This window comes from Drosophila yakuba, chromosome 3L, assembly GCF_016746365.2.
Source record: "Drosophila yakuba strain Tai18E2 chromosome 3L, Prin_Dyak_Tai18E2_2.1, whole genome shotgun sequence".
NCBI classification, from domain to species: Eukaryota; Metazoa; Arthropoda; class Insecta; order Diptera; family Drosophilidae; genus Drosophila; species Drosophila yakuba.
This window is the reverse complement of record NC_052529.2, coordinates 9,358,973-9,381,468: the sequence shown is the minus strand read 5'-3', so window position 1 is coordinate 9,381,468 and position 22,496 is coordinate 9,358,973. Positions and strand designations below refer to the sequence as shown.

The 22,496-nt window shown below is 43.8% G+C and overlaps 4 protein-coding genes and 1 long non-coding RNA gene across 6 annotated transcripts in view; 2 read left to right on the top strand and 3 right to left on the bottom strand.

The window, feature by feature from the left end:
* The window catches only part of LOC6533490 (peroxidasin), a 30,907-nt gene extending 22,939 nt beyond the window's left edge, over positions 1-7,968 (bottom strand). Inside the window, exons 1-2 of the mRNA XM_015194573.2 lie at positions 7,802-7,968; positions 6,688-7,073 (exon numbers count right to left, since the gene is read on the bottom strand). Coding sequence (XP_015050059.1) covers positions 6,688-6,854 — 167 coding nt within the window. The 5' untranslated portion in view covers positions 6,855-7,073; positions 7,802-7,968. The remainder of the gene's footprint in view (positions 1-6,687; positions 7,074-7,801) is intronic.
* A 1,774-nt stretch (positions 7,969-9,742) lies between these two features.
* On the top strand, positions 9,743-11,773 carry LOC6533489 (uncharacterized protein KIAA1143 homolog). Of its 2 annotated transcripts, XM_002094164.3 has the most exons (3): positions 9,743-9,940; positions 10,009-10,153; positions 11,496-11,773. In XM_002094164.3, exons 1-3 carry the CDS (start codon positions 9,836-9,838, stop codon positions 11,705-11,707), a joined length of 462 nt encoding a protein of 153 aa, XP_002094200.1. In that variant the 5' UTR covers positions 9,743-9,835; the 3' UTR covers positions 11,708-11,773. The 2 variants fall into 2 exon arrangements, with proteins under 2 accessions (XP_002094200.1, XP_015050058.1); XM_015194572.2 differs by lacking the exons at positions 9,743-9,940; positions 10,009-10,153 and adding an exon at positions 10,336-10,483.
* A 424-nt stretch (positions 11,774-12,197) lies between these two features.
* LOC120321401 lies at positions 12,198-13,869 on the bottom strand. Its single transcript, XR_005561003.2, has 2 exons — positions 13,440-13,869; positions 12,198-13,295 (listed from the first exon to the last, which is right to left on the bottom strand). It is a non-coding gene; the product is annotated as an uncharacterized LOC120321401 (long non-coding RNA).
* Positions 13,870-14,036: 167 nt separating this feature from the next.
* On the top strand, positions 14,037-20,360 carry LOC6533488. The gene is made up of 7 exons (XM_002094163.4): positions 14,037-14,203; positions 15,256-17,738; positions 17,800-18,054; positions 18,280-18,525; positions 18,590-18,769; positions 18,839-19,187; positions 19,405-20,360. Exons 2-7 carry the CDS (start codon positions 15,321-15,323, stop codon positions 19,407-19,409), a joined length of 3,453 nt encoding a protein of 1,150 aa, XP_002094199.1. The 5' UTR covers positions 14,037-14,203; positions 15,256-15,320; the 3' UTR covers positions 19,410-20,360.
* Positions 20,361-20,552: 192 nt separating this feature from the next.
* LOC6533487 lies at positions 20,553-21,933 on the bottom strand. Its single transcript, XM_002094162.3, has 2 exons — positions 21,668-21,933; positions 20,553-21,265 (listed from the first exon to the last, which is right to left on the bottom strand). Exons 1-2 carry the CDS (start codon positions 21,817-21,819, stop codon positions 20,791-20,793), a joined length of 627 nt encoding a protein of 208 aa, XP_002094198.1. The 5' UTR covers positions 21,820-21,933; the 3' UTR covers positions 20,553-20,790.
* Between the last annotated feature and the right edge of the window lie 563 nt (positions 21,934-22,496).

Below are 22,496 nucleotides of genomic sequence, written 5' to 3'. Positions count from 1 at the left end.
TCTATGTACTTGCTCTCTAGGTGGTATTCAGTTTCAAGGTTGAGTCATTTTGCAACATCTGTATTGATTGATAGAAAACCTTTTGTGGCAGCCAGAACATCTTAATATCGGCAACTTTTGCCTGTTTTTTCCCGCAGTGCACGCCTGTTTTCCGTGTTCAGTGTCCTGTTCTGTGTCCGTTGCACATGCCGATTGCTCCACTTTGACATGTTGCTAGTTGCCACAGCCCCGCCCCCCTGGCCGACTTGCCACCAACCGTTTCTCGGTGGCAGAATAACTTTGCTTATAAATTGTGGCATGTGTTTGTGCAGCGATGATGTTGCTGCTGCTGCTGTATTTTCCACACAGCTCTTGCTATCTTGCTACTTTGCATTCTTTGCTCCGCACTAACGAGCATGCGAAATGACAAAGCTGGTGGGCGTGGCAGTGGCAGGGGCGGGGGCAGTGGCATGATCCAAAGGAGCAGGAGAACTGCTGGCAAATGAACCAAGTGGCACTTTGTAGCATTAAAGAGGGGCGCGAGTGAGAGCAGCAAGAAATGGGAGAAATGAAAGCGTCCAACTTTAAATGCAAATTGAGGGGGAGTTTTGGGAAATCAATAGAAGATTTTTCTATGTCAAAGTGAAGCGAAGCTCGGCTGACTGGCAGACAGATTCCTTGGCGGAATCTGTAATCTCGTGTACCCAGTCTCGACCCTCGAGTCTTGAGCCTGGAAACTGGAATATAAAATCTCGAATCGGGAATGCCCCACCCCGAGATGCCAGTCGATATTGCAGCTCCATTTCCACTTCTGCTTGTGACAGTGAATTAAAAATGCATACGCTTTGATTGGCAAAAACTTTGCCTTCGGGGATTTCCCTTTGAGGTGCGCCAATGTAAAAAGTGAACATTTCCCAAACGTTCAGCTTTAATCAATGAGAACTGCATTCAGCCATTCAAGTGCGTTCGCTGGTCTACGGTCTACCGCTTCATTTGCATAATTACAAATCATATTACTGATTGGGTGGCGGAATGGTAGGAATTCCATACATATACCATACATACAATTTAATTGTATTTCCATGTAGTCAATTTTTTCGGTCTGCGAAAATATGGCAACAATTGAAAAGTCAAACCAGACTGAACTGCAAGGGCAAAAAGCGTACCAACAATAATATTATATTTCACAAACGGGGGCGGAGCCTTTTTTGGGGGCGTGGCAGTCTACATAAAAGGAAGACGGATGAGACAGCGACGATTGGATGCTCTTTGATTGATTGGTAATTGGATGCGGAATGCAGTAAGAGGATTTATCACTAGACAAACGCAGACAGCTGTGATTGATGGCACTGCGATATTAGGATAATGAGTTTTTCAATTGCAAGCGCCATTTAAGGAAATTAAATGCAATGAAGGTAAGCAATTAAATTAAATAACGCATTGTAAAAACACATAACTAATTTTAAAATAAATATAACCATTTTAAATGGAACATAAGAAAACTGACATAAATTTTAATTAATCCTTTTTGTTTCATTCACCTAGAAATTATGTAAATTATTATTTTTGTTCGTTATAATCACTTTTACATTATTCCATTTTTTAGCATTGCAATCTGAATTCTTTTGTACACACATCTAATTTGTTGTTATTACTAAGAATATTGTTTGTTTACGGCACATTTTAATTAAAAGCAGCATAAAGCCAAAAATGTCATAAATAATTTTTAATAGTTACAAGTCACTGAATAAAACTGTCCACAAAAACATATTTCCTATTATTAATAATTATTTAGCCAGAGGAAATAAGCAGCATTTAATAAATTTGATTTATCTAAATGTGGTCTAAATGAAACATATACTTAACTGCATAAAATGTATAGAACTAGTTTGCAAATACACAGAGATTCTGAGAAAACGTTGAAAGTTCTCTGCTTATCAATTATAAATCTCATTAGCAAGTTATTTGCAATAGTACGAGCTTCATAAACCCACCATAACTCGACACAGGCGAATCGAAATACTCACAAATCGGCCAGAAACTTGAACCGACAACTTGCCGACTACTATAATTATAATTATCCGCATCCAGGCTGCATATCCTGCATATATTCCCAGATAGATAGATCTAGGTATATACCCCTCCAACTCCCAACTCCCACCTCCCATCCTACTAGGTAGATATTCATGCACAGGTGAGTCTGGAGTTTGGAATCCATGCGAATCCATGCCCACCGGAAACCAGTTCTCTGGGCTGGAATCTGCTATCCATTGGTAACAATTTCAATATTCCCACCGACAAATAAACAGCAAATGTAAATGCAAAAGTCCTGTGCAAAAAGGAAATTTATGCATATTTAATAACAACATGGCAGAAGCAACTGGATATGGAACAGCAGCAGGAACAAGGATATGGCCACGACGACTAGCTACAAAATACAAGGCATTTCTCACGCATAAATGCACCCGACGAGATGAGAAATTCAGGAAAGTATGACGGCAAAATCGGGCTTTTTCCGGGGGCTTGTCCCTCTATACATACATATACATATATATATATAGGGGTAGCCTAAAGAGGATGGATGATTTGGGGGTCGAAGTGAAACAGCAGCGGGAGCAAGCAGGGGAGTTGGAACATTTTTGCTAGCAAAATAGTTTTCGCAAATAGTTGATTCGCAAAAAAAACCGAACCAAATATTGTCCATATATGTATACGTATTCATATTCATGTTCATGCTCATATTTCTGTGTGTGTGTGTTTGTGTGTATTTGCCGGACGGTGTGGCATATTGTCGGCCAGTGGGCGGGTGGCAAGTGGGCGTGGCAGAAGCAGAGGCAGCGAACTGGACGCTAATCAAACTTTTTAATATGCCATGCATGCAACGTGCGGCGACTTTTGTTTTGACACACCGCCGCAAAGTGGGCGGCAGCGGGTGGCAGTGGCCATGCGGGGGGCGTGGCAAGTCGGTGCGGCATTATGAGATATATTTCATATGTGCATAATGCCCGAGTTATTAGATGATAGCATGTGTGGCCGAGTGGCTGCCGGCGAGCAGATTTAGTTCATATGTCTTGGCTGCATGTGCGTTTTATGTGCTCGTCTTTTCAACTGAGGATACAGTGAGCGAAAAGGGGGCATAGACAGCAAAGAAATATGAAATTGCTTAGATATGTATTTATTATACATATTTTATATATTTATATTTATATATTTCGTAACTAATTTCAAGTAAATCCCTTTCTTTTAAGACTCTCAATTTCTGTTATAAATAAAAGCTATTCTACACTTTAAATTGCCTAATTGTTTTAAATCCAATAAGCTTGACCTAGGCAACATAAATTTCAACCTCACCACTTTTTCTTCTATCGAAAAGCAATTTCTCTCGGTCCTTAAAAGTAAGTACTGGCTCACGAGTCCGGAATGGATGGGGTAAATCCACTGGACGAGCTCCACGATCCGGGGAATAATGACAAAGCAACTGCCTCCACGGCGGAGCAAGTCGAGATGTGTGCTTATGGGAGGTCAGCTAAAAATGCATCATCATGAAATGAAATCAAGTGCATTTATTTAGCTCTGAAGGAAAGAGAGCCCCACCCCCTCCTTTGGCAGCTGCCTTGTGAGTGGGCGTTTGGAGGCGTAAGAGGTGGGGGTGTGGCAAAATGAATGATGCCGTATGTTACACAGTTTCGACTTCCATTTAGTTGCCAGTTTAAATACACACGGGTCGGGCCAAAAAATGCTTGGGCCTTTGTTCGAGGCAAGTCAAGGATGTGAGAGGCATGTTTCGTGGATGTGGATGTGGAGCTGCTGCATCCGTTTTTTATGGCCCCATCCCGGCGAGAAGTTTCAATGGCTGCGCAGGCAGCGACTTTATGCCTGATGGATGGACAGTTTGAAAGAAGTGAAATGTGGCTTAGGCCTTGAGAAGACTGGAGCTGTAAGCAGCATTAAATTGAAGAGGAATGGCAGCTGAAGTGTGCAAAATAGGAGAGAGCTCACTGAAAAGGCTTTTGTAAGTTTGCCAGGAAATGCTTGAATGGAAACCTCTAGGAGGTGATCTTGAAGATCGTTATGCTATCGAACTTACTATTCATTATTTTAATATTTCCCTAAAAATGCTTGTGCACCTATTTGATTATAAGCATATATAGTCAGTAATTCTACACATCTTTTCTGCCTTTTTGACTTTAATTCTGTGTCCAATTTAACTAGAAATTGACTTTGCTTTTACCTCTACTAAAATTTGTCTGTATTTACGTAGTTTTTCGACGTAGTTTCTTTTATGTTTGCTCGACATTTATCTGCAGCGACCTTCCGACAGAAATTGTAAACAAAATTTTCGCCATTAAGGAAATTAAATCAAGAATATTTTCATGAAGACCGAAAACCGAAATGTCGGCATGTGTGAGCTATAAAATAATAGTGTCTCTCTGGTTGGGAAAATGTGTGCTCATATTTTTCACAGACTGCCGAGAAACATTTCGAGAATTATGGAAAGAAAGCTGGAATCTGAGTCGACAGCCTCAGACAAGAGCGAAATGCACAAACATGCGCTTGTATGGGGGAAAACAAGAGCAACTTTTAGACACATGCAGTAATAAATGAAACAAATTAATTAAAAGTGTGCAACGGGTCGGCTGCGTAATAAATGAAAAGCGAATCGCAATGACAACGCAAAAGTTGCTCACTTTTTTTGCAGTCTTGTTCAGTCTTTCTCAGTGTTTTTCTGTGTTTTTTAATATTTTTCAGTTTTTTTTTGTTCTATTGTTGTGTGCGGATGCTGTTGCTCTCGAGGCATGATAAATTATGCAGCCATCACCTTATTTAAAATGAAGATTAATTTAAGTACTGCCAAATGCTGTTGGCTCCCACTACCAGTTTTCCACAGCTTTCACCCATTTGAGAAATTGTTGTGCGGCAAGCCAAACAAATGGCAAAGAATGTGATCCTCCTGTTGAGATTGCAAATGGATGTGGATTCGATGGCGTTGCGGATTGCACAATAGAATATTTAAATACAAAAGGCATTGTTGGTTGCACATAGTTGTATAGTTTTGTAGTTTTGCCGTTTTGCTTTGGTCTGATATGTTGGTTAACTCAATTATTAACTCTGCCGCGGTCAGAGAAGTTTTTAGTTCCATATTATTTTTCAGTTTTGGAATTTTGTTTTTTGCCAACCATTCATGCTTTTGTCACCTGTCGGGCGACCTTAAATTCATAATCTAATACCAGCTTTTGATGTCGCTAAAATATTCATTTAAATTTGGAAGCAGTCTTTAAAATGCCAAATGAACCAAACTGTACTTTCCCATAACTCACTCGTTCAATGGCGAAAATGAAATAATAAATCCATGTATTTGGGGACCCAAAATTCGATGACAGCTGCAGTAATTGGTTTCACCCATTCAACGGACAGGTGGAATTTATCCACCTGTCAGGAGTTTTGAAATCCGCCGCTTGGCTGGAGCATTTTCCTTCGGCTTGTATAATTTAATGAAGCTATTTAAAACCGTTTTTTCCAACTCAGGAACATTCAATTATCCAATGATTTTTTTCAGATTTAAAATGTATCAGATTCAACTTAAAAGTGCTTCGGAAACGGCGAATCAGCGAATAATGTGCCCCAGTTGAGAGAGCACTTTATAGTTTTTGAAGCACCATATAATCGATTTGTTCAAGGCTTTCAAATTCGTTGACACGTGAAGTGAGTGGCTTCACCTATTCCCAGGACCACGATGGTCCTGGCTTTCCACCTGACGGGTGTGTGTGTGTGAAAATCCTTTGCAGCTTTTCCCCGCTGCGAATCAGCGAATCCCGGCCATCAAACGCGGCTCAAGCGCCGTCAACCCCGCTGGAAATTGAATTCTCCGTAAATACCACGAAAACCGTGCTCCTCCGTCTGTCCGGATATCTTGTTGTCCCCCAGTGGAGACTGTTTTCTGTTTTTCTGTCTGCTGATAACTTGCCATCGGCTGCAGCAGCTGCTGCACTCTGCCAGGATGCGAGTTTGGGAGGTTGTTCCTACGGCTTGGGACACGCCACGGCCTACATAAATATGCATATGCTCCGCAAACATTTGCCAAGTTGTATGCGTTGGATGCGGAATGGTTGTGGTGCCCGAAATTCATGCGAAAACTGCTGACATTTTCGAAAATAAATGCAACGTCAGAAATATTGCACATGCATGCAAATACGCGACAGGCAGCGTGATAAATATACAAATCGCAGTCAGCTTTTGCCGGTTAGACATCCGTTTAATTGAGTCAACATAGCGCCGCTTGGCGGAAGATTCATGGATTCAGCTGGAGCTGGCTCCCTTGGGAGGAGGAGGAGGAGGAGTAGGAGGACTCCATGGAAGGAGGAGGAGGAGGAGTAGTAGGACTCCATGGAAGGAGGAGGAGCAGAAAAGGGGGGCGTCAAATTAACGCCGTCAACTTTTCGCAGCGTGCACAGAAAACATTAAAAACTAATTTATGGATTTGCAAGCCAACTCCCGCGTTGATTTATGTACACTCGACGAAAGGCAACTGGAAGCCGAACTTGGACAAGAATAACTATTAAAAGTCCATTTCGAACTTAAGCCTGTGAAACTGGAATTCCAGGAGCACCATAAAAGTTCTTTAAATTGATTGATTATCTTTAATTATTTAAGTATTGAATCGATGCATGTTGCTTGTTGAGTTTTAAGTATATGGCATAGAGTACTTACAGCGTTTGGGTATCCTGGGGCAGTTTGGGCACAGCGGTCAGCTTGGCGCGGATGCAGCGCACAGTGCGCTCTAAGCAGGTGCATCCGGCCGGGCAGTAGATGGACTGGACTCCGCCGGAGAGGAGCAGCAAGCCGAGCAGCTGCAGCAGCAGCAGCGGAACTCGCATTTCGAGGGCAGTCTAGTTTCGCGCACTTCTCACCAACTGGATGTTTATCCAAGAACTGTTCAAGAAACTCAACTCCACACACGACAATATCGCCTGCGAGGGGCGGAAGTTCAAACCACTCGCTTATCACTGAGCCGTTGGACGGCGCTTATCACCAAGTGTGGTCCCTAAAACACAGTGGCAGTGTGCGGCTTACATATCGCCCAAAAGCTCAGGCAGCTGCACAAAGAGAAATCCAAGAGATATCATTTGGTATCCTAAGCAGTCATATCTGCTCTTATGGAAACGTACGAATTTGAAGGGTAATTGATAAGCTCTCATATCCCAGCAAATAGTATATGAAAAGTATTCAACAAAATGAATAAAAATACATTTGGAAAACCCTAGATAGACGCCTGCATTTGTGTATTATCTCCTAAATAACTTTTAAAGGTCAAATTTGTTTATATCTTAATATATCCTCAATGGAATAGAGTTCATTCAATTTGATCTTCGATTTTAAAACTTTATTAATGCTATCTTTTAAAGCATATCAATATTAAGACTTTTTTCCTCTATTTTATTTAAGCATTTAAAACTAACATAAAAATAACAACATTTGTAAAAATAGTTTCTTCTATTTCAGTTTGATTATTTTATTTGAGTCAGGCATTTAATTATTAAGAAATACTTTCTTCTATTTCAGTTGGCGTTTAAATATTTAAAAATAAATTCTACCATTTCAGTGAGGCATTTAAATATTTCGAAATTTTTGCTTCTATTTCAGTTTGCCATTTAAATATTAAGTAATACTTTCTTCTATTTCAGTTAGTCACTTTATAATTTATAAATATTTTCTTTTATTTCAGTTGGGCATTTTAAAATTTACAAATATTCTTTTTCTATTTTAGTTCCACAAGTTTTTACTATAGGCTAAAACTTCTCCCTGTTTTGCTAATCAAAATTACCGAATTCCTAACGATTCGACCGACTGTTTTCTCTCAGTGCCTCCGCGAATTGTTTAATTTTAGAACGATATTTCGCTATCTAGCGAGTCCGGCGAATTTTCGACCGAGTGAACAGGGAACAGTGAACAGTGAACTGAACTGCACGCGCCAAATGCCGACTAGCATCTGAGCGCCGAGGAGCAGAGACTGAAAAGCGGAATTTGAACCGAGTCGCCGAGTTGCACTTCGGCAGAGGCGGAGGACTCCGTGCCGGATGCAGACTGTGATAACATTTTCCTGAGGCTGATGCTGAGGCTCTGGCTTCTCAAGGGTGCTCGATATTAGTTGGCCAGCATGTGACTGAAGCCTATGGATTCTGAATGGGCCGCTCAGATGGATGGATGGATGACTCTATATCCAGCATACATAGCTTTTAGCTTATAACGCATATATATATATGTATATCGCAGGGCATCGTATCAAGGCCGAAACACTTGTGTTGCACCGGCATTTTCAATGTATTTTCAATGCGGACGCAAAGCGAGCAAAACAAAACACAACAAGCATACGCCACGTTGCACTTGCACAGCATCAAATGCCCTGCCATCCTCATTTTTAATGCATGAGGGGGTTACGCCCTCCTCCCTTCTCCCGGCACACTCCATTTGTTTTTCCAACCATCATGGAGTGCGGGGGGTAGTGTGGGGGCGGTGGGGATTGCGTGGTGATTGGGGGCTGCAGATCCGAAACTGCTCGCTTAAGCGGTCGGTGATAAGACGCGAAATCAAATTTAAAAGCTATCAATTTGATATTAGTTCGGGGACCGGCGAAAACCCTTCGGGGAAAAGCTGCAGCCGCGTGCCAGAATGCAGAATCGGAGTTTCTCAAGGGGGAATCCCCCTTCTCCACAGAGAAACAAAAGATTTGAAATATAGCTTTTTGGTTTTATTATTAATAGGTTATGGCCTTATTTTGTCACTCTAGCAATATTACACTTTTGAATTAGAATATTTAGGTTAATAAATAAAATTAAATATAGAAGCTAATATAGAAGCTCTTAAAGTTGTATACCTATATTTTCTAAATTAATAACTTACCTAAGCTACGTAAATATATGAAGGGCTATTTTGCTCAGTGTAGCCTATTTGTATTTTTGCCAACATATGCTGCAGCTCATAAAATTTCTCCGTTTCGCTGCAGTTTTCATTTGCCTTTTATTTTTCGGCAGCACTTTTTTGGTTAGCTGTCGAAGTTTTGAAATCAATTTGCAGATGATTTATTATGTTCCCTGGAAGAGGTGGGGGGGGGGGGGGGGGGGGGAGGGGCTTCAATCGGGGGGAGGAAGCTGTGCATACGACATCGCAAATGGAAGCCACTGACGTTGATGAATGCCGCTGTGTATTGTTTTGCTGTCAGAAGCGATCAAATTTCTGTTTCGGAGCACAGAATTCCAGGTGAAGCGGAAAATTTGCAAGTTATGCGACAGTTTTATGCGCCCATTTTTTGATTGGCAAGAGATGAGGATGCATATCTCTTCCCAAATTGATTGCACGTCTCGGGGCAATTGATATTCTGGTGGGGTAAGGGGAAAAATTGTGTTTCAAGAATAGTATCAAAACAAATAAGAAAAATATTCAACACGTGCAGTAATATTTAAGAAATATGAACTCTTGACTAGTTTCAAACATTTTCAAAAAGTAACCGTTTTTACTTAACAGTGCTGCCCTTCAACAATTCTTATGGGCAGCACTTTGCACACGGTAGTACAGCTGTTCGGTGCTATCGATAAATAACAAGGACCCAAATATATGGCACTAAAAGTATTAAAAAAGCAAGCTTAAACTTAAACATTATAACTATTTCTATTGGATTTAAAAATGTATTACGTTTTTTAAGAGTGCAGCAGGTGTAATCGTTGCAGTATTTTCAACGCGCGTTTCCCCACACTGCTCGATAAGCATATGTTTTTCTTATCGACATTTGTGGTAAATAAAAAGTGCAAAAACCGCTGCTAAATCGGCCGAGAAGTGCAATGATATAGCCGTCATATCTGATATGTCCAAGCGCAACATAACGTACGTCAAGCCGCAAGAACCGAGTTTTCTGGCAAAGTTAAAGGCTGAAATTGGCTACAAGGAGGGACCCACCGTAGAGACCAAGGTGAGTTTTTGGGGGAAGGTCTCTGCAGCATTCTAATGCGGATATATGTACATATAACCATTGGATAGCGCCAGCGATTGGATCCGCAGGATCAGGAGGATTACGATTCTGAGGAGGATTCGCGGGAGGACGAACAGCCGCAGGTGGTCGTCCTTAAGCCGGGAGATCTATCCGCTGAAGAGGCCAAAACGGAGAAACTGTTGGCCTCCAAAGGTCGGTACATATGTACATACAAACATACATACATAGCGCTCTAGTACATACATATTTACACGCTCGCACACACACACACATATGCACATAGCCAACGGTGGCGGCGGCAGTTGCACGTGTGTGCGTAGGTAGGATGTTGTAGTTTGTCTTTCAGTTTAACTTTTCAGTCAGAATCGAGCGGTTGTCTTCTTCTGCCCGGCGTTACATATATCTAAATCATATATATGTACGTGCGTATATAGCGGTGCTTATGCATGTGTGCGCGCGTGTGCTTGTGCATTTTTGCCAATAAAAATATAACGGTATTGCGAAAACAGCCGTTTGTTGCAAGTAGGTGTTTTTTTTTCTGAAGAGCACCGTTGGTTTTTCAATCTTTGTAAAGCCCCATGTTGCCATGGCAATCTTGGGCATTCCGTCCTGAAGATTCCCTTTTTTGCCCAGCGGAGCACCCCTCACACAGACACACACACCCGCACTGGCTAGCCGACGAAGCATACACACTGACATTTTCATTGGGGCTCCGCCAAAGCAGAGCATGTGATGAAAATCGTTGGCAAAGCGGGCGGGGCGATAAAGCAGCCGGCAAAGAAGTTAACAACAGCAGCTGCCGCTCGCTTTGTCCGCCCCTTCCGCTTGCCCCCTCTCCCCTTGGGCTCCCTTGGAAGAGCGCAGAAAATCGGGTGAAAACAACGTGTGCAAGAACGAACGGATGAAGGAGGCGGTCAAAGCGGAGAGACAATGATGAACGAAGCAAGCGAGCAAAGAGAAAAAGAGCGGGCCAAAGTGGCTTGACGACGTGGTGAAGGTGGCGGAGGGGGAGGGCGAGGAAAGGGCAGGCGGAACAGCGGGGGCGGGTTGCGAATCAGTAGGTGGAGCAGAGGGGGGAGAAGCGGCGGGCTCCCAGGGCCGAGAAAAACATCTTGTGGGTGCTGCTTGGAAAAGGGAGGAGCAAAGCGGGGTGATGGGGGGCCGGTGGGTGGCCTGTTCTGATTTCCCCCCCCCCCTTTGCCATGCTGCAGTTTTTAAAACCCAGATACATTTTCCAATCCAATAATGAAATGCAGCACCGGCATTCTATTCACCTTACGATTTCCAATTAAGCTCATGCAGTTTTAAAAATCAGATTATTTTTAAAGTACCTTATTCCTATTAGTTTATGCCATCTTTTAAACCAAACAACATAGAAATTTACGTGTTCGATTTTGATAATAACTTTCCCCAAAGTTGAGCAGTTTGGGACTAATGCCGTTTATTCTTAGATTGCTTGATTGCATAACTCCAATACTCCGTTTAAATTCTACCCATAATAGTAGTTTAACTTCCCATTTCCAATCTTCTCCAGAATTAGCCGAAAAGCGAGCGGATCTGACTCAGCCAATAGTCTTCAAGCAGCGTGTCAAGCAGCCCAACATCGAGAAAAATAAGCCCGAATCCGAAGCCAACAGGAAGTCCGAAAAGTCCAGCACCAAGACCTCCAAGACCAAAAAGCCCAAGGCCGCCAGTAGTAAACTGTCCTTCAACGAGGACGAGGAGGACGAGACGTCCCAGGATTGAAGATCACATCTTAGTTATCTGTCTATAACTTGTACCAAACAAGTTAACCTGCAGCGAATGATTAAGGTGAGGAATTCAGGTCAAAAACTGTAAACGGTTGTTAAGTAAGCTTCGATTTTCTTTGTTGCTATGTGAGTTTTGTGGCTTTAATATTCGGTTTTGCATATTTATTTATGCTTGTATCAGAACCCCAGAATGACGCTGTCACTACAGATTGTGGATTTTTAATTAAAGAACCAAGTTCTACACAACATTACTCAAGTTTAAGTTGGATATAGTACAAATTTGAGATTTTGCACTGCATGTATTTCTGATTTAATGTTATTTAGAAATGAATCATTGAGATTAGATCATCATGGTTTTGACACGTCGGTCAGAAAGAAACTATTCAATATTTAAAATTTATCTTTAATACCTAGAATATTTAATACGATTTGTATACAAATTGTTTGTCAATTTATGTTTTCAAAAAAGTGATGCTCGTTTAAAGTTTAAAGTCGTTTAAAATTAACTTACTTATTATTTTCATTATTTTTCAAGCATGTACTTTACGTGAATCATACAACTTGGAAAAATATCAGTGACTCACATCCTAATATATGTAGTGATATTTTTTTAAATGATCTTTATCTTTATTTTTTGTAGTATACATTTTATCATAGATATGTGAATTTAAACATGGTTTATATAATCAATTTGAATTTGTTTACATATACTTAAACTGTAAGAAAAGATAATAGAAGGACTGATCTTTAAATTGAAACTGAAAAATTTACATACACAATTTACATACATTTACATAGACAATTATTTTTGCTTACAATTTGCAAGTAATGACCAAACAAATAGATAAAAAATTTAAATTTTTTGGTCAAGAAAAGTTGTTGATCAATAGCAATACAGATGGATCTTTAATCTTGATCGAAGTCCAAATTCTCTAGAGCAAGTCCTCGAACAACTGAAGTTTTGAAGCTGATACGTAATTTCTTTTAATTCACGAAATCATCTGATTACACGAAAAGTAATTAATAACTAATAATAATCCATTTAAATACATTCGAGGACGGCGATCAATCTTAAAAATGTATCTTGTATCTAAACTTTTGATCCTATAGAATGAACTTTTGAGATAATAGGACCCAACTGCCTCAGTAATTTCTGCTTAACTCTGTTACTTTGCACTGAAAAATATGAATTGGCTAATTTACTCGATATCGAAAAGGGTCACGTGTATGTATAACATAAAGTGCGGCGATAGTTGGGGTTTGGGGTCTTTAATGATGATGGCGATTGGTTAGGTGGCTTGCTCCTTGCTCCGGATGCCCTTCGACCTCTGCCAAGTTGATGATCACGGGGGAGGGGGCGGGCGGCGGTCAGGGGACGGGGATGGAAAATGCGCCAGAAGCGGGTTACTTTCAAATTTTGTACTTGCATATAGACCAAATCGCACAGACACACACACACGCACACATGCATAGGGCGACTTACTTACGGACATACATATTTAGTTGTATGTATACATATAGATAGATATGTACGATTGTATATACCCCGGGGCCGTGGGTGCGAAAGAGAGGGACAGCGTAATCTGAAATAAGTTGGAGGAGAAAGAAGAAGCATCAGCAAAAGTATCGTGATGAGTATACAGTTTAAGACGCTAGTGTGTGTGCTAATATGAGTGTGTTGGTGAAAGGGGCGCGGCGGCGGGGGAGTTGCAATTTGCCATATTTACCTGGCACATTTAAAACCATCTAGATATTTTCGCGCGCTCTGTTTGAATTTCTGCACATGCCGATTCGCATAAATCCATCAAAGTAAAACCGGCGACAAGCAATGCCGTTTCAGTTTTGTTTTGTTCATTTCGTTCGTGGCGCGCGTACAATTGTCAAATTTGTTTTCCCTCCCATTCCACGCCATTCCATTCATGCACACACACATACAGGCACAAAGGCCCATGTGTGCGGGCCATGCGCTTCATACGCTTATTCGCTATAATTGAGAGGCGTTCGATTGAGAGAGAGAGCTCTCTCCCTAGCCGGCAATGTAAAAGCTATTGCCGTTAATTGAGAAGAGAAATAAGCCAAAATACGAATTAAATTCAAAAATAATTGCGAAATCAGCAATTGGCACCAGCAATTAATCAGCTATCGATGCCCTACAATCGATAACCGATAGGAGGTGCAACCCTGCGCGCGCCCGGCTGTTCGTTGCAACTCTGTTTTTGCTTTTTCCGCCTCACACATTTCCAGTTTGCCTTGCCTGCTTGTTCGTTCGCTCGTCTCTTGTGTCTCCGCTTCGGCGTTCTTTCCACTCAGTTTTTTTTTCTCCAATTAAAAAAAAACCCCACGCAAAATTTTCGGATTTTCCCTGGTTATTTTGCAAAGAAAACGGTCTTTCATTTGCTGGCAGTTCGGTTTTTTGTTTATTGTGATCAAGGGACCAAAAGGGAGGCGAAACAAAACAACAACCTGCCGATTGTGACGGGAAAATGTGAATGTAAGTGCGGCAAAGAGAAAAACATTGCTAAATGCGGCTGAAAAATGTTTTCAGTTTGAAAGAAACCTAGAATATTTAAAAGTAAGGTGAGATCCAACATAGCAGCAGAAAAAACACACACACATACGCAAGCAAGCGCCGCACACACACGCACACAGGGACAAACACTAGCGCAAAAACACGCTCCTGTACCAAAAAGTACAACAACAGCAACAGCGGTAGTATACTCCACCACGCCGCCAGCCGAGCAACAAAAACAACTACAAAAAATAAAGCTAAAGCCAAACGTCGTCATCCGTGCCGCCCCCCGCCCTGCGTCCCTCCCCCTGTTTACAAGCATACAAATATATATGTGCCTTATATATAGATTGTATATATGTGTGTGCAGGCGGTGTGTGTGCGTTTGTGTCTGTATGTATGTCAATCGTTTTGTTGGCTCTGCTCGGTAACTGTTCGTTTGTACATACAAACATTTCACATAAACATATATAAATATATGTTTTATATATATTTATAGGCAAGTGTGTTAATGCCAAAGTATATAAATTACATGTATCGGCAAACCATAACTCCCCCCATCCTGCATTTGTGCTTTTTCTCGCAGTGTAATGCCATTTACATACTTACATTACATATTAAATTGTATTTTAGTTTTAATCCAATATGGCAGCCATTTTGTATCAAACCATTCTTTGAACTCCCCCCGCTTCCCTTCCCCTGCCGCTGTTGCCCCGTTTTTGGTCCGCCTTTTCTTGAGTTCACCTTTTAAATTCACCTAGATTTTTAAATATTTTTCGGTGATTGTTAATTTTTCGCCCCGTCTCGCCCCTTCGCCCACCTCTTTCTGCAGTATTAGCTCTTTTTATTTTTACTCTTCGCCCGCTGCGTTTTGTGCTGCTCATTCGTTGCTTTTTGATACTTTAGTTTTCTTTTACGTGCCAATTTTTCCGGTTGGTCTAAAGAAGAAGCAGTCATTAAGTAAAATTAAGTAAAAATTTGAATTCCCAAATGAGTTTTATGATAATTCATCAATTTCACTGTGTCTCTTGCAGAAACACAAACAGCTGGAAGAAAAACCGACTTGGGCACATTCCACGGAGCAGAGAACGGACCTCAAATGACTGAAGTCGATGTCGTTTTGCCGGAGGGCGTGGCCGAGCCCACGACAAAGCTTGCCAGCGCATCAAGTTCCCCAAAACAGAGTAAACCATCAGCAGATGACGATGAGCAGCAGGTCACAACAGTGGACGAGAAGGAGCAAGTGGTCGAGGAGCAGCAGGAGGAGGTGGAGCACCTGGAGGATGTCCCTTCCAATGAGAAGCTCGAGCTGCTTTCTGCGGGCGACAAGGACATCGTTAAAGAGGATGTGGCCCAGGCATCTCCACAAGCTCCAGTGCCGGACGAGATAATGGAGGTGGATGGGACCGAAGACGTGGAGGAAAACGAAGTGGGGAACGACGACGAAGACTCACAGATTACCAGCAGCAGCTCGAAGGAGCCCAAACTGGATGAGGAAGAGGAGGAGGAGGCTACCACAAACGGAGATGGGGATCACGAGCCAGAGGACGAAGACGAGGCCGAGAAGATCGGTAGCACAGCGGAAAACAGCTGCGAGGCTGAAGATCCACTGGGAGCAGTCACAGTTCAGGAGAATGAACTAGATAGCGGAAAGAAACCGCATCTAGATGGCGAGGAGAGTGTGGCCAGCGACGGGGTCGTCGAGGAAGAGCCACCAGCAAAGCAGGAGAACGGGTTTGGGGCTAGTCCCAAGCAGAAGGAAAACGGCCAAGCCAGCATAGCAGAGGCCAGGGCGGCAATAGCTCCCTCCGATGGTGGTGTGGTCAACCTGGACGAGGACAGTGACGAGGAAATGGAGGATATAACGGAGCACAAGGAGCCGGCCAAGCCCACAGAACAGGCAGCCAAACCAGCTTCTTCCAGTGGTGGCGAATCCTCCGACGATGCTGTTCTGATAGCCTCTGATTCCGATACGGAGGCGCCAGCTCCACCGCCGCCAATAAAGAAACTCCCGCCAGTTGTCAAGGCCACCCCTCCGCCGCCCGTGCAGGATGATGAGGACGATGACGACGACGACTGCGTCGTGATTGAGGATGACACACCGCCAAGTATTTCGCCCAGCGGCAAGCGCAAGAGCGACCTGGATGACCCGCAGCTTCAACAGCCCAGCCACAAGAGACAGCGTAGTTCGACGCCCTCGGGAATGGGCCAGCTTACCATCAAGGATGCCCGCTCTTTGATGCCTCTCGATGGCAGTCCGAGCTCTGTGTCGGGTCCCCGAGATTCTGTCTACCCGGTGACCATAACGAATGCTGTGACTGGAGCGGCCACCAATTTGGGTGTTGTGCCGCCCAAGCTAGTTCCCATGACGGGCGGCATGAGCGCCAGTCCAGTGCAGCTAAATCCGCCAACGTTATCGCTAACTGGGCTGCCCAGCATGACCAACAACGCCAACCTTCTGCCCGGACTCACCGACGATATGTTCGTCTTGGAAGCGCCCTCCTTCATTGTACCCTACATCTATGAAAAACCACCACGGGAAAACATCTGCGAGGTCGTCAAGGCAATCGAAACCAAGTATGCGCTGTCTCCTGAGGATTTGGCCGAGGCAGACAAGGGCGACGAGTTCGACATGATGACCGAGCAAAACAAAGAGGACAAGCCAGCGGACGCGGCCGATGAGAGCGGCAAGAAGAAAAAGAAAAAACGTGGTGACGACGAGTCCTGGTCGGAGCAGTCTGACGATGATGATGACGAGGACGACGACGACGACTCGGAGTCGGGAGTGCGAACTAAGGTGCTGATCAAGGAGGCAAACGACGACCTGAGCGCCTTAAAGGTGGCCATCAAGCCTGCCGCCGCCTTGGCAACAGCGGGCGGAGTGTCGGTAAACAATCCGGGAGGCAACAAGCCAGGACAGGAGAACTACTTTGAGAGTCCGTTGGGCAAGTTCTTTATGGACATTGGAGTAGGTCTGGTGCAGGAGTACGTTCAGTCGGATCTGTTGCGTCTGCAGAAGCGCAAGATGCGTAAGGCGCAGGTACAAAATTCCAAGGAGTTTGAGATGGCCATCAATGCGCTGTCTGGCAACCTGCAGGCATCAAAAACGAAAAACGCGCCCTTCAAGTTCAGAATGAAGCGATGCGAGTTCTGCAACTTCAAGTCGGAGTCTGCCATGGCGATGGCCAATCATTACGAGACGCCGCATATGAACGGAGTGCTGTACAAGTGTAACTTCTGCACGTTTGAGATACGGAACGCCACGGAGATTGTCTACCACATGGAGGCGGTGCACAACATAAAGGCGCGATTAATAAAGCCACTGCCCTACCACCAGTGTCCCAACTGCGGCTTTGAGGATAATGGAAAGGCAAAGCTGGCCCGTCATCAGCCTGTATGCGCCAAGAAGTTCCGGCCGGAGCTAAACCTGGCGCCGCCAAACGACTGGGAAGCACCGGCCAAGATACCGCGCATCAAGCCACGTCATGGTCTTGTGGGCACTGCCACCGCCTATCAGGTACGAATATCTACATCTAAGTCTTCGGTAATCAGTTTATAATCGACTTAATCTCTTCCAGGCTATGGCTGCACAGGCAGCCGCACAAAAGGCCGCTTTGGCTAACATCCAGCAGCAGCAAGCGGCGGCGCAGGCGAGGAATAACCTTCAGGCCGCGTTAGCTGCCCAGAATGCGGCCAAGATGCGTCAGCGAGCCCCACAGCCACCCAAACAGAACATGGTGCGAAATCCGGCGCCTGTGCGCGGAGGCAACGCGATGAATGCAGGACTCTCGTTGCCCAACAGCTATCAGCTGGCTGCCGGACAGCTTGTCCAGGTAAGCTACGTTTTTACGCTCTAAAAATTGGAGTTTAAAACACTTAATTTAAGCTGAAACTGGCCTTTAAAAGGGTATATTTGTAAAATTAATACAGGCCAGCACAGTCTTTTCTATTTAAGCATCTTGAATTAAAATCTTAATATGTGTAGGTGTACCAAAATAGACTCTCTGTAGTTTCCCATTAAAAACCGGTTTTAATTGAATATCTATCTATTTATACAGGCGTCCAAGAAGCCGATGGCCGGACAGCCCAGCATCTCGATAACGCCATTACCTCGACAGAGCTCGGTGGGTGCCGGAGCGGGAGCCTCGTCCAGCAAGGCGCCACAAGCGGCTACAGGAATGAAGCCCGGTCAGAGTCCCAGCGGTAATAACAAGGCACAATTTGTTATCTGCGAGATATGCGACGGCTACATAAAGGATCTGGAGCAGCTGCGCAACCACATGCAGTGGATGCACAAAGTGAAGGTAGAGCTGAGTTTCCATTTTCCCCAATTTTCCCCTTTACTAATAAATGCTTTGTTTAAAACAGATTCACCCGAAAATGATCTACAATAGGCCGCCTTTGAATTGCCAAAAGTGCCAGTTCCGGTTCTTTACGGATCAGGGATTGGAAAGACACTTGTTGGGCTCACATGGCTTGGTCACAAGTTCTATGCAGGAGGCTGCCAACAAGGGCAAGGATGCTGGTCGCTGTCCAGTCTGTGGAAGGGTGAGTTTTTCGTATAGGTGGACACAGAGAACAATGTATAACATCTCGCTATTCTTGCTATTCCTTTAGATGTACCAATGGAAACTGCTGAATCACGTGTCGCGCGATCATCATATGACCCTGAAGCCCGCTCACCTGTCCTACAAGTGCACCGTTTGCACGGCGACCTTCGGCATGTACAAACAATTTGAGACGCACGTTTACACCGCTCACAGTACCGTGGCCAGAAAGGCGATGGACAGCAAGAAGAACAGTGCGCAGTCCAGCGGTTCGGGATCTGGGGCAGGGATGTCGCGCAGTTCGTTGGGAGCGGCCAATGACTCTCTGCTGAAGCCACTTAAGATAAACGATGAGATCACCATCATACCACAGCCCGCATCGAAGCCACGCATCACAAATATGGAGAGTCATGTCATAGGTACGTGATTTTCCAGATAAATTGTTTAGATTGATTGGGAGAATTCTATGTTATGGCTTGAAAATATCCGGAGTTCCTTAGTAATATTTTGTCTAGATATCATAAATATTTGTATCCACAATCAGTTAGAAATAATAGTTTACAAGCAATAACGTATTATCTCTCTTAATATTTTGAAAAACGTTCTCCCATTTATAATTTTTTTTTGTCTTCGCAGATTAAAGAGCATGTTGAATCAACCAAAAACCTAATCTCGCAACGTTTGCAGCATTGACAGCGCTTTAACATTAGTTTCGTTTTTAAGCCCAACGTGACCTTGGCGCCCCCAAGGTCCCGCCCTTTTACTTCTGTAAGTCGGATTGTATAAAGAACAAGAGAATAAACAGAAACTGGAGCGGACGGGAACAAGAAAGCAGAGTGGAAAGCCGTCGCGTTGACCACCTGACCTGTTACCCCTGACAAAACAAGGGTAGCCCGCACTTGATGCGGTCTAAACACCCACACACCAGCTACAGGATACGCGATACACATAACGCTAACGGCATAGATTCACTAGAGATACTAGTTACGGATTTTAGTTACATACGTTTTGGAGTGTGCACATAAGTTGAAGTTGTAGCTACTACTAAAATATACCACATACATACATATATAATTAACTATATTTAAAGCATATTATGAAGAAGCCGCCAGAGCGCATCGTCAGCATGATGACTATGTAAATTAGTTAAAAACTAAACTATTTATACGAAAACTACGAGTATGTGTGTTGCAGTATGTATATACATTTTGAATAGGTCCCCGCCCACGCAGATAGCGTGCTACGTTTCGTTTCTTCTCTCGAATCTTCTAGCTTATTTGTACGAACAGTCGATGAGGCAGAGATGAAGTTTCATGAAGCGAAGCGTGGGAGGAGGACTCTTCTAAACTGATCTGAGAGACGTTCGACATTTTACTTTTTGTGTACAAGTTTAAACTTATATTTATATTACACATTATCTATTAATATTAAAATATATATCATCTATTACCACCTAAGATCCCCATGTAATACAGTTATAATGCAAAACCACACACAACCAACCAACCAACCAACAACAACAACAAACAAACAACAAACTGAAAATGAGAAAATTAAAAACCTAGTTAATATAAAATGCGACGACCACAGCAGATTTTCATTGCACCTCAAGGGGTTCCAGCCGGGCCTCTGATTTTAGGTTCTACTCCATCAGCCGCCGACGTCAGAGGTGAGAAGTGATCGGAATGCTTTTAGCATTCGCCACTCACATGACTATGACCACCTCGCACCGTCCGAAGACGACCAGATAACACCAGTTGGAAAGAAGAGAGAGAGACGCCTCATTTACCTAGCACTAATGCGAAATTTATTTTTACTTTGCAATAGAAAAGTGAAATTCCAACCTTGTGATGAGACCAAGGCAATAGTGCTGATCTCTTGTCCTCGTCCAGTCTTTTCTAGCACTGTAGGTACTTAAGTGTGAAGCCATAAAACTAAGTAGATCTAGAGTATACACGTATTTGTAGATTGCATGGAGAGCAACGCACTGCATCACGATGAGATAGATTCCGCGGAGTAAGCCTAATCCTCGGGCTCCGTCTGGGGCACCTCGTTATCGGCGGCTGGGTTCACTGGCACTGACTGCCCAATTTGGGACGATGGTGGGAACAACTGGGCCGCATGCGTGAGCTTGGACAGCGCATCCTGATCCAGGATCTGTGGCTTGTCGGCGGCACTGGTGTTCGATCTGCTCAGTTGATAGAAGGCGGTGTCGCTGTGCGTGATGTTCACAATGCTGCCGGTCAGGGGCAGGGTTTCCAGGAGTTCTTGGGGACTGCTGAAGGCTCCCAGATTCACGGGCGCAATGCCGGTCAGCACTTGACCGGTGACGTTTGTCTGGATGGGCAGCGGAATGTTGCCCAGATCAATGTGGCTCTTGTTGCTGTGCGTGTCGTAGAAGGTCAGATCCACGCGCTCCTGGCTCTCGAAACTGGTGTCATTCTCGCCCACCTCCGTCAGGATGCCGATCTCATAGACCACCGCCTTGACCACATAGCTGAAAGGAAAACGAAAACCGGTTAGAAGCCTTTGGAAGTGACGTCTACGTCTATTAATTAGTTAATTCTGGTTAAATCTATGTTTCAATTAGCACAATTTAATTTTGGATAAAAATACAAAATAATACTGTACTAATTACTAATATTGGATTTCGCAATCAAATCTATTTCAAGTTTCCTGTATATAAGTGATATAGTGAAGATCTAAAAGTAGTATATGCTGAAATCTCAATAGCCAGTTCTATGTTCAGATATTCTAGGAATATTATGAACATTCCTAGACTTTTGGATATTTTAGGAATATTATGAACTTTTATAAACTTGCAGATATTCTAGGGATATTATGAACCTTTCCTAACTTGCAGACATTCTAGGAATATTATGAACCCTTCTAGACTTACAGATTCTTGGGGGTATCGTTGACGCTGGCCCTCAGCTCCTCGATGGTGGCGTTGTCGATGCCGGAGCTGGCATCCAGCACGGGCAGGGAGCCTCCGATGGCCAACAGCATGCCGAGCACGGCGGCACCAAACACAGCCTGGTGGACCTGCATGTTTAGGTTTAGGCGTTTGGGGCTAAGGGAAGACTGACTGCCTGCTGTAGCTCTGCTTGGAGGGATAGTGGCTCCGGTGCCTCGCCTGACTTTCGCGCGTTTAAAGTTAATTAGTGCAGATCAGAGCGCTTTTATAGCGACTGGAGCGGCGCTGGAACTTCGGCTGGGTCCGCTGGCGAGGCGCGATTCCGCGTAATTATCGGCATCTGTTAATTGCCCGACAGGTTTGCCACTCTCCGGGGTCTCTGTCGCCGGTTTCTAGGCGCGGATTCGGACTTGGCTTCCGTTTTTAGCTGGACTGGCGATTGTTTTCGAGCTGCCCAGACTCTAATTAATTGCGCTCGTTTTGGGAGCGTGTCCCAGGGACTGTCCTCAGTCGGAGCCCCACAAATATTGACCATTGGCAAGGCTTGCCTACGCAATTCTCGCACGGTTGTTTACTCCTCGGCTTGGGCCAAAAATAATCCCATAAACATTGCACCTCCAGTGACGCATTTGTCGGGATCATTGCATGTGGTCTGGACACGCGCCCGTCTACCAAGATTATTCACATTAAGCATACGCCCCGGCTGACGTAGAATATCGACAATCGTTTGCATTTCATGTGCAATGTGAAGTTTTCACCCGTCACATGCTAAGCTTTCTTCAATTTGAATCTCTTCATATTACGCATACGT